The 14,396-nt window shown below is 41.3% G+C and overlaps 1 protein-coding gene across 1 annotated transcript in view; it reads left to right on the top strand.

Annotated features, from left to right (window-relative positions):
- The window catches only part of ERMP1 (endoplasmic reticulum metallopeptidase 1), a 61,321-nt gene that overhangs the window by 32,158 nt on the left and 14,767 nt on the right, over positions 1-14,396 (top strand). The window contains exons 7-13 of the mRNA XM_004004366.6: positions 626-838; positions 3,329-3,549; positions 6,362-6,536; positions 6,909-7,099; positions 11,025-11,177; positions 13,510-13,712; positions 14,279-14,394. Of these exons, the coding sequence (XP_004004415.3) occupies positions 626-838; positions 3,329-3,549; positions 6,362-6,536; positions 6,909-7,099; positions 11,025-11,177; positions 13,510-13,712; positions 14,279-14,394 (1,272 nt within the window). The remainder of the gene's footprint in view (positions 1-625; positions 839-3,328; positions 3,550-6,361; positions 6,537-6,908; positions 7,100-11,024; positions 11,178-13,509; positions 13,713-14,278; positions 14,395-14,396) is intronic.

Genomic DNA, 14,396 nt, shown 5'->3' with positions numbered 1-14,396 from the left:
TGCATCGGGTCTTAGTTGTGGCACACAGGATCTTTCACTGGGGCATGTAGGCTTGTGGGTGCAGGCTCCAGAGCATGGGCTCAGTAGAGTGGGCATGAGGACTTAGTTGCCCCATGGCATGTGTGACCTTAGTTCCCTGAACAGGGGTTGAACCTGCATGCCTTGAATTGCAAGGTGGATTCTTAACCACTTGACCAGCAGAGAAGTCCTTGTTAATTCTTAATACATGTGTAATAACTTGTTTGGTGTCTGTGAGCTTCTTGAGGTTCTTGGTTCCCCACTGAATTTCTATGTCAGAGCAGTGTCTGCTATGTTAAGTATATATTAAATGAATAGAGACTGAGAAATAGCTGTTGGGTTTGTCACCAGCAAGGGTACAGTTGATCAGGGAGTAGCTATAATAAGTAGAAGAGAAAGGATGAAGACCAGGTCACTGAGTTTCAAAGCAGAGAAGAAACAGCACATAGGGCATGGACCTTATAAGAGATAGTTAGCAAGAAAAACTGGGGCGAGCAGTAGGATGGTTAGAAAGCTGTTTCTGTTCATAGTCTTTCTAGGTACTCCTTGACTCCAGCAGTGGATGGTTTATTCAACGTTGTTACCTTTCATTTCTTTTTACTAATAGGTGACAACATTTTAGCAGTTCTTAAATATCTAGCTACATCTGATATGTTGGCTTCTTCTTCTAAGTATCAACATGGAAACATGGTCTTCTTTGATGTGCTTGGCCTGTTTGTCATCGCTTACCCATCTCGTGTTGGCTCAATAATTAACTATATGGTGGTGATGGCTGTTGTTTTATACCTGGGAAGGAAATTACTGCATCCCAAATATAAGAGTAAGTATTTTCCTCTAAAACTACAATACTGGATGGGTGTAGAGTTTACCTAAAGTTTTTTGGCACTTTTCTTGTATCTTTCCAAGAAGTTACAAATCTTAAGAAAAATAACATTTGATTTACACTGTTGTAAGAAATTTCTTGCATAAAGGACAGAAATGATATGGACCTAACAAGAGGTGGCAAGAATACACAGAAGAATTATACAAAAAAGATCTTAATGACCTAGATAACCATGATGGTGTGATCACTCACCTAGAGCCAGATATCCTGCAGTTGAAGTCAAGTCGGCTTTAGGAAGCATCAGTATGAACAAAGCTAATGGAGGTGATGGAATTCCAGTTGAGCTATTTCAGATCCTAAAAGACGATGCTGTGAAAGTGCTGCACTCAGTATGCCAGGAAATTTGGAAAACTCAGCAATGGCCACAGGACTGGAAAAGGTCAGTTTTCATTCCAATCCCAAAGAAAGGCAATGCCAAAGAATGCTCAAACTACCGCACAATTGCACTCATCTCACACGCTAGCAAAGTAATGCTCAGAATTCTCCAAGCCAGGCTTCAACAGTACATGAACTGAGAACTTCCAGATGTTCAGGCTGGATTTAGAAAAGGTAGAGGAACCAGAGATCAAATTGCCAGTAAGTATCCGTTGGATAGAAAAAGCAAGAGAGTTCCAGAAAAACATCTGCTTCTGCTTTATTGACTACACCAAAGCCTTTGACTGTGTGGATCACAACAAATTGTGGAAAAATTCTTCAAGAGATGGAAATACCTCTGCCAACCATACCTACCTCCTAAGAAAACTGTATGCACATCAAGAAGCAACAGTTAGAACCAGACATGGACCAACAGACTGGTTCCAAATTGGGAAAGGAGTATGTCAAGGCTGTATATTGTCACCTTGCTTATTTAACTTATATGCAGAGTATATCATGCAAAATGCTGGGCTGGATAAAGCACAAGCTGGAATCAAGATTGCTGGGAGAAATATCAATAAACTCACATATGCAGATGACACCACCCTTATGGCAGAAAGTGAAGAGGAACTAAAGAGCCTCTTAATGAAAATGAAAGAGGAGAGTGAAAAAGCTGGCTTAAAACTCAACATTCAAAAAACTTAAGATCATGGCATCTGGTCCCATCACTTCATGGCAGATAGATGGGGAAACGATGGATCAGTGACAGACTTTATTTTCTTGGGCTCCAAAAAAACTCAGATGGTGACTGCAGCCATGAAATTAAAAGATGCTTACTCCTTGGAAGAAAAGCTATGACAAAGCTAGACATCATATTAAAAAGAAGAGACACTCCTTTGCTGACAAAGGTCCATCTAGTCAAAGCTATGGTTTTTCCAGTAGTCATGTATGGATGTGAGAATTGGACCATAAAGAAAGCTGAGCAATGAAGAACTGATGCTTTGGAGAAGATTCTTCTTTTGAGTCCCTTGGACTGCAAGGAGACCAAACTAGTCAATCCTAAAGGAAATCAGTCCTGAATATTCATTGGAAGGACTGATGCTGAAGCTGGAACTTTAATACTTTAACCACCTGATGTGAAGAACTGACTCACTGGAAAAGGCCCTGATGCTGGGGAAGACTGAAGGCAGGAGAAGGGAACGACATCCAGTAGACGGTTGGATGGCATTACTGACTCAGTGGATATGAGTTTGAGCAAGCTCTGGGAGTTGGTGATGGACAGGGAAGTCTGGCAAGCTGCAGTCCATGGGGTTGCAAAGAGTTGGATATGACTGAGCAACTGAACTGAAGAAATTCCTAAATGATTATCAGAGTGATATGCTCATTATACTTTTAGTCTTGGTGAAGCATGCAATTTTGATGTACTTATGCACTTCATGGAAGTATTTCAAAAGCTTGTAGAAAACGGTTTGTAAAGATTGACTTAGTGAAGAGTCCCCTTAAAAAGTGTCCACATTGTGGACCAGTAGCACCCTGTTCTGGAGTATGAATGAACTGCTTCTGGTTAAACTGGTCTGCCTCTGCTTGAACTATTTAATAGTCTTAAGTTAGTGTGTGCTGTTAGCAGGTCAGATATTTAGCAGCGGTTTAAACATCCCTTAATTACTGGTTATTTTCTCATGCTGCTTCTCTTCTCGTGTTGTTGCTTTTGCTGAGATTTGATATGTAACTCTGCCTTCCATTTTTGCTGTTATTTCAATACACAGAGCATTCTAGAGGTGATACAAATCAAGATGACTCCCTTTCCCAGTCAGGAATATAGCTGAACTTTTCCTGAAGACTTACCTCTTTGGGTCTTTTGTACCCACCGACTCTCAGCAAATGTTCATACCTGAGTTTTATTCACTGTTGTTTTCCTTGTTGTAATGTTAAACAGACCTTACCCCTAGGAAATTTTAATATTTTCAATTATAGTGGTAAATTTTGTTTTAATGTTTGCTCCTTTAATTCTAACTGGTTGTGAAATTGATTTGATAAAGACAGTGATCACTACTCTTTTTTTCTCTCCGTCAGCTGCTACCTACACAAAAGACTTCTTCTGTGGACTTGGCATCACTCTGATAAGCTGGTTTACCAGCTTGGTTACAGTTCTCATTTTAGCAGTGTTCATCTCCCTTATTGGACAGTCCCTCTCATGGTATAACCACTTCTATGTCTCCGTTTGTCTGTATGGAACTGCAGCTGTAGCCAAAATAATATTCATACATACCCTTGCGAAAAGATTTTATTATGTGGTAAGTGTTGGGCTTTTTCATTGATTTCTTTCTGCCACCTTCAAGGATTGAAGACAAACTCAGGTGGGGTTCCTTATGTTTGGCCTTTTGTGACACCAAAAACTGTTTGGCATGGTTATGGAAAATTGACTCCCAGAACCATGTTGACTTTCTGGAAAACTTCTTATTCGGAGGGTTGCAGACTTTAAATAAATGAGTTTACATGGCTGGCAAACAGTGTTTGGGGTGTTGGTGACACCAAGGTGTGTTAGCATGCCTTCTGCCTCTGCTGACAGTGGCAGTTTTTATAACCATGCTCCTTAATCTACCAGCCTTCCCTGGGACCACCGGTTATTTTTATTTGAAAAGCTCTGTTCCCTGACGGACTGTCAGCTCGAGGGCAAGGGTGGTTTTGTTCACGGTCCCCCGTGCTTAGGCAGTCTCCGGCACAGAACTGACACTCTTTTCTGCCTGGCTGAGCACTGTATCTGAAGCTGCACTGAACATGTTCAGTCTTCTTTACTTTTTTTTTAACCTGTGTTGTTGATACAGATTCTGTCAGCATGCTAGGTGGTCTGGGGGTTAATGACACATTGCTGAGGAGAGAAAGCAAAGGGAGAGAGAGTTCCAAAATGACATATGCTGTCTTCGAGAAATAGCCGTAGTCATGGTTTCAACTGTGTACATTTGTTTGGTAAAAACTAAGTATTAGGTTTATGAGAGAGCAGGGCTAAAAACTGAATAATTAGTGAGAGAGCAAGCCACACACGTTCTGATTTCCTGAGATAATAAACGGGAAACTCTGTCTTTCTTCCATCATTTTCAGTATGGCATGTGCACACCTGTTCATCTCGGTTTGTCCTGCTGGGGATTAGACTGGAGACACGGAAGACTATAAACAGCATATTTTCACTTGCATGTCTTCAGTGCCTGAAGCTGGGTCTCAGTTCAGTTCATGTTGGGATATGGTTTAAGGAGCCCTTCTGTGTGGCAGGCCCTACTGAAGAAAGATTCATTGAGGTTAGCCATCTGTGTATGGTTGAGCCAATACTTATATCTTCATGACTTCAGTTTCCAAAAGAACTACATGATGCGGCTCAATTTCAAGTGTTTATTCTTGCTGCAGTGGGATGTAACCAGAGTGTGGCTGACACCCTGGTTGATATGGCACTGGGGTACAATAGAGGGTAAGACAGGAATGCTTAGTAAAATTCTAATTTCAGTTGTCCAGTTATGAAACTTTGGGCTGAAGGCACAGTAGAAAGAGTAATATGTGCATTTTTGTCTCACGTTGTCTTTGAGTGCCCAGTGGGTTCCCATCCTCAGGCCTGGTACAGAGACTGGGGATGTAGTCTTTCCTTTGAGAAGGTCACAGTCTCACTGGGGGATGAAATGATGGGGAAACCACTGTGACTTCAGTGCACTGGGATAAAGTGAAATAGAGTGATAGGTTCACCGTGCTGTAGGGTTATAGGGCCAGGAGAGATGAATTTTGTTTGTGGAAGTCAGGAAGGCTTCATGAAGAGGGTGGTGACATTTGAACTGCGTTTTTTTGTGGTCTGAGTAGAAATGTACCAGGGAACTGGTTGATGGGCAAAGGTCAGAATGTATAAGATGCGTTTGGGTCACAGGCAATAAAAAGTTCCGTGTGGTGAAGATAAGGTTGATGGTTAAGAGCATAACCCTAAAAATCACTGGGGCCACATTTTAAACTTTCTAGGCAGGGTACTGAATGAGATTTGTGATTCAGCAGGAACACACTGGTAACAGCATACATCACCAACGGACTGGAAGGGGGAAAGGGTGATAGAGGTGGGGAGAGGGGAACTAGATTTGAGGGATGTTTGAACTTGGTACAAAGTGGGAACAGTGTAAAACATCTTCAGTTATTACAGTCTTCATTGTTGCTGTCTTTGTTTTTAAATAACTATCTGAGTGGAATGTGGCTTCATATTGAATCCCGAGAACTATTGTATTCTTTTCAGAGACCATGACTCTTGACTAAGAGTGTTGAACATCTAATATTTTACCAACAATAGCCTATCTTTCATTGTCCAAGGAAGTTTGTTAAGTGACCTTAAGTTTGTTTTGAAATACATGTGACTGAAACTCTTTTGCACTTTTGAAGTAGGGGCCCTTTTAACAAACATGCCCTGGACTGTATAGAAATGAGAAGGCAGAGGAGAGAGAAAAGCTTAAACATACCTATTTCTGCTTTGGTGTTTCTGCACCGAAATTATAACTTTCATGTTTACACTAATAGAATCACTGGTGCAGAAGTTAAAATGTATAAAGTCCATAAGGCAACTTTCTTCTGCAGAACTCAAGGTGCTGTACAGGAATCCTCAGATTTTCAGACTTCAAAGCTCAACAAGTGTTGATCAAACCCCCCAAGGCCCTGTGCTCTGAAGGTCCTGCGGTTCTTGAGGTGTGCTATTGGAGGCGCTGCGGCAGCTTGTACTGTTCTGCATACGGGTTGTTTCTCCGGTTTGCTTGACATTCTTTGAAAATTTCATGAATAAAAGAGCTTATAGAAGTGAATGTTTTAAGGGAAGTCCTTTGTTCTACTTTAGAACATTTCCAAAGGTCTCTCAGCCCAGTGGAGGGAAAGCATATATATGAGTAATGATGTTTTTACCCTAACTTGTTAAATTCTCCTTTCCTGTGCAGCAATTTGAACTTATTGCTTTGTGAGAGGAGGCAGCTTTGTCAGTGTTTACTTCATAGTTTAAAGGACAGACCCTGCTCGAGACAAAATGTAGCTTTTCTGAGCAGTGGAAATTATACTGCAATAGAAGATCTTGATGAGTTGTCTGTATTTTCTTTCTTTCAGAATGCCAGTGGCCAGTATCTGGGAGAAGTATTTTTTGATGTCTCGTTGTTTGTACACTGTGGGTTCCTTACAGCTCTCACGTACCGAGGGCTCTGCTCTGCATTTATTAGTGCTGTCTGGGTGGCATTCCCGTTGCTCACAAAGCTTTGCGTGCAAAAGGACTTGAAGCAGCATGGTAGGGTATTTTTGGTTGCAATACAAACAGGAAATGCTTTAAAATACATTAAGGCTTCCAGAAACTTGTCTCCTTATTTGATTTTATTGGGTAGGCTTTCAAAATTGTTGCTGTTTTAAGATCACACAGATGTTTATCTTATACCCATTATTCTCACATAAATGAACACATGGTAATATATTACATGTTTTGTTTTCTTATTTGTATTTTACCCTCTCAAAGTGTTTTATCCCTCTTTATAACATGTACCAAAAGGCCAAGTCATCAGCTAATCTAATTTTTGTTAGGTGTAAAGATACACTGTTGCTATAAAAAGCTATTATCTCACTGGAGAATTTCAGAGATGTATGTTTTCTTTCTCTTTTTTTTTAGGTGCTGGAGGAAAATTTATTGCCTTTTACCTTTTGGGGATGTTTATTCCATATCTGTACGCACTGTACCTCATCTGGGCCGTATTTGAGATGTTTACCCCTATCCTTGGCAGGAGTGGTTCGGAAATTCCACCTGACGTTGTGCTGGCGTCTATTTTGGCTGGTTGTACCATGATTCTCTCATCCTATTTTGTAAGGAGAAAGTTTTTTTTTTTTTTTTAAATTTCCTTCTTCATTTTATATATAAATATGTGATGAGTTTAACCATGCTAGATCTTATGAAATAGTGTTGAAGAGCATTCCTGGTTTCTCAGACTGTAAAGAATCCACCTGAAATGCAAGAGATCTGAGTTCAGCCCGAGCTGGGAAGATCCTCTGGAGAAGGAAATGGCAACCCACTCCAGTATTCTTGCCTGGAGGATCCCATGGACAGAGGAGCCTGGCGGGCTACAGCCCGCGGGGTTGCAGAGTCAGACACGGCTGAGTGGCCAACACTGTTTCTACTCTTAAGCCAAAGAGATGGTGCCTATTGTAGGTTTGGTGTGGTCAGAAAATGTAGAAGGGGGGTTTTGTTGTTTTTGCCTCCTCATGCTTCCAAATCCTCTGCTGATACTTCTTTTTAGATAGCTTTCAAACCACCTGAATGTGAATGTGTGGAATGAATACCAGGTGAGAACTGGTAGAGATTGCTTGGTGGTGAATTTTGAGAACGTGTTTTGAACTTACTGACTAGAGGCAAGCATTAATAAATAGGTGGTAGTTTCACCGCTGCTGGTAGAGCTAGTGAAGGGAGACTAATTCTGATGAGGACTTTTCCACTGTCATTCACCTGCCTCACTGCTGGCACCGCCAAGGTCATTAGTTGAGTCTGTGTCCTTGAGTGACACATTTACAACACCCGAGCAGGCCTCATTTACCAAGTAATGAGAACGTGTTACAGCCCTTGTCATTTTGCTCTGTCAGTGTTCTGCCCACGGAGAGAGAGTCCTGCCTTTGCCATGCCTGCTTCTCTTCCCTGGGTCTCCAAGGGGAGTGGGGGAAGAAATGGTGCAGAGTGGATAACATCCACCCTGCTGGAGCAAGCTCCAGGCGGAGCTCTGCCCTTAGCGTGGTGTCAGCACTCCCCAGTTCTGTGGTTCTTTTCATTGCAGTTCCTAAGAGTAAGACGTAGTCATTGAATACCAGGAGTTATACTCTGAGACTTGAGACTAGGGGACAAAACAGAAATAGTGATGACTCCTAGAATTCTTTCCTTCATGGAGATGACAGTGAGCTTTTCACACTGACACAGTAAAAGGCATCTCATGTGAAGACTAAGACCTAGGAACCAGAGATAAGAATGCCACATGCATGGTCAGCACCACCCGTGGAAGTCCCTTCAACAGACAGTTTGTCCTTGTTGAGTCACTAAGTTGTGTCTGACTCTTGTGACCCCATGGCCTGTAGCTGGCCAGGTTCCTCTACCCATGGGATTTTCCAGGGACGAATACTGGAGTGGGTTGCCATTTCCTTCTCCAAAATCACCAATAAATAGCTGTGTATGTGACTGTGTCTATAGCCCCGTAGAGTAATTCTTATACACAGAACTGTTTTTTTTTTTTTTTTTACCATTAATACTGTGGTTAAGTCTTTACTGGTATTTGCAGGGATGGATGGAAGATTCTAAAGTGCTCTTTGTTCCCTTCAAGGTTTACTTCTCTTGGTTTTAATGTTAAGCCTTTAAATCCTCTGTGTTTCTTGACAGGTTGGCTGTTGTGAGAATTATAGGAGTTTGTAGTGTCATCATATGTAGATGAGGTTTAATCTAGAGTAAGCGAAGTTATGAACTGGATCCTCCACCCCCCAAATGTATGTAAATCATCTTCCGTGAATGAAGGCTCTTGATGCTCATAAAAGATGATCAAAGTGTGGGGCATTTCAGATCAGTTCCATATGAACCAGGGACAAAATGAACGCTGAAAAGTGGGCGTGACCCCAAAGCATGGAAATCTTTGAAACAATAAGCAACTAAAGTTATTATCTTCTAAGTTATATTTTATTAGGAAAGCTTTTGGAGGTGCCTCTTGGAATATTTTAAGCTCTAATTTGATTGTCATTATAATGTGAGATAACTGCTGCTCTTTGATGCTGTGGGTTACCATTCTCTTCACTCTTATCTGTGTGTACCTGTGTTATAGATAGTGGCTTTTTAATAGAGTAAGCCTTTTCTCCTTGGGTAGTGGAGAATTGAACCATAATGCATACTTCTGAGGGCTTTTCTCTAAGTCTATGGGGATTTATTAAATATATTTGCTAGGAAGCAATTAAATTGCTGTCAAATGACTGGTTAACAGGCTTCTGGGAGTTATCCCGTGCTGGGGCCGTCATGGTTATACTGATAGGAGGGGGATCAGGAGGAAGCTGTCAGAGAGAAACAGAAAAAGCCAGTACTCACTGGACATTCCATAGGCCCTTCTCATGCTTCTCTTCATTTTCATTCACACCCATTTCGGAACCGTATCAGATATAATGATAGTGACAGTTAAGACAGTGGGGTCCAGACGTGTTGTTACTTAGGCCATTCTCTTCTTCCTTCTCTCCCTGGGATCACCTTTTCATTTATCACCATTACCAAACCTCTTCCAGAAGGTGGACAGAAGAGGCAGAAATGAGCCTCATAACCTGGAGAAGACAGAATGTGGATGTGGGAACTATAGCTGAACTGGAAGCTGTAGGACAGCTCTAGGTAGCAGCAGGGTGGAGAATGACAGGAACCACAGGGAGATTTTATCTGGACCCACATGACTCTGTACCGAAACCTAACCAGCCTTCCACTGGAGGTGAAACTCATTACGTGGCAGGGTATTTGATACTGTGCTCAGGAGCCACATTTTAAACACTGTGACTCCTAGGAGGAAGAGGGACAGACAGGGTAACAAATTGTGTTTTGCTAACTCACTACCCTAAATCCTTGGGTACTTTTTCTCCTTTCTGGCTCCAGTGTGAAAACATAAGGCCAGTACTCCTTTGCTGGAGATTACTCTGGATGGCACGTGTTACACTGTAGATATAAAATCTCTTTATTAGTTTCATATAGTTGAGTACTTAGTATGAATAATTTTTCATTTTCATCTCAAGAAAACATTTTCACCTTTATGTTCTTCACTTTTCTCTTTCTTGACCCTGGGAGGGTAGCCAATAAGGGGAGCTGGGATTAGGTCATTGTTTCCTAGAGTGGCTCCTTCAGAACCCCTAAGAGATCTGTGGACATATTCTATGAGTTGTGTGTCCCCCCAAACTTTAATTCAGTGATTTCATTACAGTTAAGAAACTGATGTATTTAGGACTTTCAGGATGCCCATCTTGAGACTGAGCCACTTGCTTTTCCTGCCCAGGTTCAGATTTGCTGTTTGTGTTGGCTTCGGTTAGCTCGGCAGTGAAAAGAGCAGAATGGCTTTTACTTTCCCAGCTTGTTTCAGTTTTCAGAGTTTGTTTGTTTTAACTGAACTAAAAGTTGATTTCTGATACTGCGTAAGTTTCCAGTGCAGGGCTACTTTTCCAGCAGTTCTTCCTTAAAACACAGGCTTACAGGTAGTCTTGGAGGTGAATCTAAACGCTCGTTTAGGTGGATCCAGCAGCAGCAGCAGCCTGGGCATGTTATGAAAGCATCACGAACAGAACTTGAGTTTTGTTTTGAAATAGGCCTGCTTACTTGCATGAAAGGTTACTTCTTTAATAAAAACATGTCCTGATGTCTGGTACAATCAAACAGTTGTCTGCTGTACAGTCTTGGCTGCAGAGTATTGATAGAATCAGAAATAAAATAAGGCCATGGTTTGACTGACGGATGTACATGCTCTAATCTCTTGACTGAGCAGAGGCCCTGTCTCAGTTTCCCTGATCCCCCGTACTGGCTGCCTGACAAGAAGCCACCATCGTGCAGATGGGGGCACCTCATTTATTTAGACTCTTGACTTGTGATGGAAATCCCTTATAATTAGTGCTTTTTGTACTGGAAGCTGGAGTATGTTAGCTCATGTTGATACATGTCCTTCATTATCTGCTACAATCGGCCTGTTAGAAAGTCACCAAAACCACTTTCCTGCCAATGGTAATTTTTCTGTTTTTGTGTTTTTAGATTAACTTCATCTACCTTGCCAAAAGCACAAAAAGAACAATGCTAAGTTTAACTTTGGTATGTACAGTTACATTCCTCCTTGTTTGCAGTGGAACTTTTTTCCCGTACAGCTCCAACCCTGCCAGTCCAAAGCCAAAGAGAGTGTTTCTTCAGGTAAGAGTGATTTTGTGTGAGCTATTTGAGATTCTGGACAGGGAAAGGCTTATGGTGTTTTGAGCTTCACTAGTCAACAGTAAAGCTCAAAACACATAGGTGACTTTTCTACTGTTGACCTGTTAATTGTACCTTGACTATTTTGTGTAAGGCAGTGAGGAAAAGATTGACCATCAAGAGGCATTCTGATCAGCTAGAAACCCTTCTCCCAAGGGACCGAATGGAAACCTCTGTTTGTTTTTACTACTGTTCAAATTACAAAAATGTACTTAGAAAAATGAGCGCATGTATGTATCATGGAGTAATGAACTGTCAGAAGTACAGATTGTAAAGTTGTCTGCAGACTGAGTAAAAATGTGAACTCCTATCAACTGGAAAAGCAAACACATTCTTTAAAATGCTAGTAAGGCTGATCTTAGGTAACATTCAAGGTAATACGGGATAGCGAAAGTATAACAACTTAGATATTAATAGAATGAGATTTACAACTTTCTTAGATTCAGGTTTTTCTGCAAACTTTTTAGAGCTGGTGAAAAATAGGAAAAAGAACTTGCCACTTAAGTCCTCTTATTTTCAGTCTTCCTGTTAGAGGGAATGGAGTGGCCCAAACAGAAAAGCCAAGAGTCATAACCTAGATTACTATTCAGAGACTTGAGTAAGTTAATAATAATATGTTTGAACTTAAATATCAGAGAGGAGATTTTGAGGAAGAGCCAACTATTCCTTGTTTACAAACCTGTAGGACACAGCGATACATTTTATGTGACTGATGTTGCATCAGTAGTCATTAGAAGCTGCTGCTGCTGCTGCTAAGTCACTTCAGCTGTGTCCGACTCTATGTGACCCCATAGACAGCAGCCCACCAGGCTCCCCCGTCCCTGGGATTCTCCAGGCAAGAACACTGGGAGTGGGTTGCCATCTCCAATGCTTGAAAGTGAAAAGTGAAAGTGAAATTGCTCAGTTGTGTCCGACTCTTAGCGACCCCATGGACTGCAGCCTACCAGGCTCCTCCATCCATGGGATTTTCCAGGCAAGGCTAGACTCTTATTTTTAAAAAACTCCTGTCTTGATTTGTTTTGGGGTTCTCTTCTTCCCCAGTTTCAGAACTTGGCAGACTTTTCCTATAAAGGGCCAGGTAATGAATATTTTAGGCTCTGCCAGCCATGTGGTCTGTTTTAGCCACTCTGTTTTTTACAGAGTGAAGCTGCCATGGACAGTACCAGCAGATGCATGTGGCCGTGTTCCAGTAAAGCTTTATTTGTAAAAATAGTAGCAGGCCATTTGGCCTGTGGGCTTTGGTTCACCCCTGCCCTTTGTACTGTTTCTTTTCGAATTTGATATTCTTTAGGCTGGTTTCTGCTGTCAATAGAGCTATTCAGGACGGAGCAAGGTGCCTTTTCATTCTGTTAGGCACAAGTCTGTCATCTAGTGGTGAGCTGTGATTTCTGTTTTTCTTTGCACATGAATTAGCTTCATGTAATAGACTGAAAGGGAAAGGGGTGTGTGTGTGTTTGTGTGTATTTCTTTTAGAATGTATTTAACACCTTTTAGGAGTTTTAGTGTTCATGTGTTTTAAATCTGAAATAGTTGGTTTTCAAAAAAATTTGTATGAATACAAATATAGCAGTATATTTGTAAGACATAGTAAAACAATCATCTTGAATTAAAGGATCATTAGTTGCACCTTAGAAAACCCTTGTGTTCCCTCCTTAACCCCAGCTCTTTTGCTCCTCTCCCTCTTCCCACCCTCCAAAGTTCTATCTTAAAGGTTGCAGTTAACCATCACTGTACCACATATGTATGAATCTCTAAACAACATGTAAGTTTTGCCTGTCTTTGAGCTTCTTATAGATAAAGCCAAACTGTAAATACTCTGGTGACTTTGCTTCTTATTGCCCAACAGCATATCAGAGTGTTCCAGGTTGAATTATCATCACTGTAGTTCATTATTTTTCACTGCTGAATAGACTTCTGTTCTAGGATGATACCCTAATTTATTTGTCCATTCTACTGTTAATGGACATTTGGGTTGTATCCAGTTTTTGCTAATACAGACAGTGCGGAACCAACACTCTTGTACCCTGTTCAGGTTTCTCTAAGGTCCACACTCAGGAGTGGAGTTGCTGGCGTGAAGGGTATGTGCATGCTAACTTTACGAGGTAATGCTAAGCAGTCTCCTGAAGTGTTGGTGCCAGTGGTGCGTGAGGGTTCCTGTTGCTCGGTAGCCTCTTCATTTCTTGGTATTGTCACTGAGTCATTTTGTTCATGTGGGACAGGGATGTGGGTGAAGGAGTTCAAACGGTAGTTTCCTCATTAGGCTTGTTCTTCTCAGCATATAACTAGAACATTTCATGATCTGGATGGAAACGTAGTTAAACGGGACTCTGGAGTATGGATCAATGGATTTGATTACACCGGCATGTCTCACATAACACCTCATATTTCCGAGATCAACGATTCCATCCGAGCTGACTGTGAGGAGAACGCCCCCCTCTGTGGTTTCCCTTGGTATCTTCCTGTGCACTTCCTCATCAGGTTGGTTCATTACTTCTCTGCTTTAAGTTGGGGGTTAGTGTGTTCTCAATTCCTATCACTATGTCGGTACTCTGTTATTTAAACTGGTTAACAGAGAAGTTGAGTGTTGTATTATTTTTATCAGTACAAAAGCTCTGATATCACTACAGACAAAACACTCAGGAGTTTTTTTTTTTTTTCTTCAAAATTTTGCTTTTTCAAATTTAGGACGTCTTTCCTCTAGAAACCTGAACGAAGGGTAGCCCTCTTAACTGGTCTAAGAGATAGCAAGCAGCTAAGCATCAGTTTCTAATTGTTTTATTTCTGGGAAGTTTAATGGTTTGGCAGTGAAGGAATGGAGGAGAAGAAATAGTGTGGGTAATGGAACTCAGATCACCTGGGATCCTTGTTCCTAACTTCAGGAAGGTTTTACTACATAATAACCTGGGCTTCAGAGAAACTCACATTGTTTATCATTATTTCCATCAGATTTTATGTTGTTTTTTATATTCTGAGCGTGTCCATGAGTTATAGCTAGAAGTTAATCAATAAAGCAACCTAAATATTGAAGTTACCTTTCCAAATAGGAAAAACTGGTATCTTCCTGCCCCGGAAGTTTCTCCAAGAGAACCTGCTCATTTCAGACTTGTATCCAAAGAACAAACACCCTGGGATTCCATAAAGCTGACCTTTGAAGCAACAGGT

This window comes from Ovis aries, chromosome 2 (assembly GCF_016772045.2).
Source record: "Ovis aries strain OAR_USU_Benz2616 breed Rambouillet chromosome 2, ARS-UI_Ramb_v3.0, whole genome shotgun sequence".
Taxonomy (NCBI): Eukaryota; Metazoa; Chordata; class Mammalia; order Artiodactyla; family Bovidae; genus Ovis; species Ovis aries.
The sequence above is the reverse complement of the archived record's forward strand: the minus strand, read 5'-3'. Positions and strand labels throughout refer to the sequence as shown.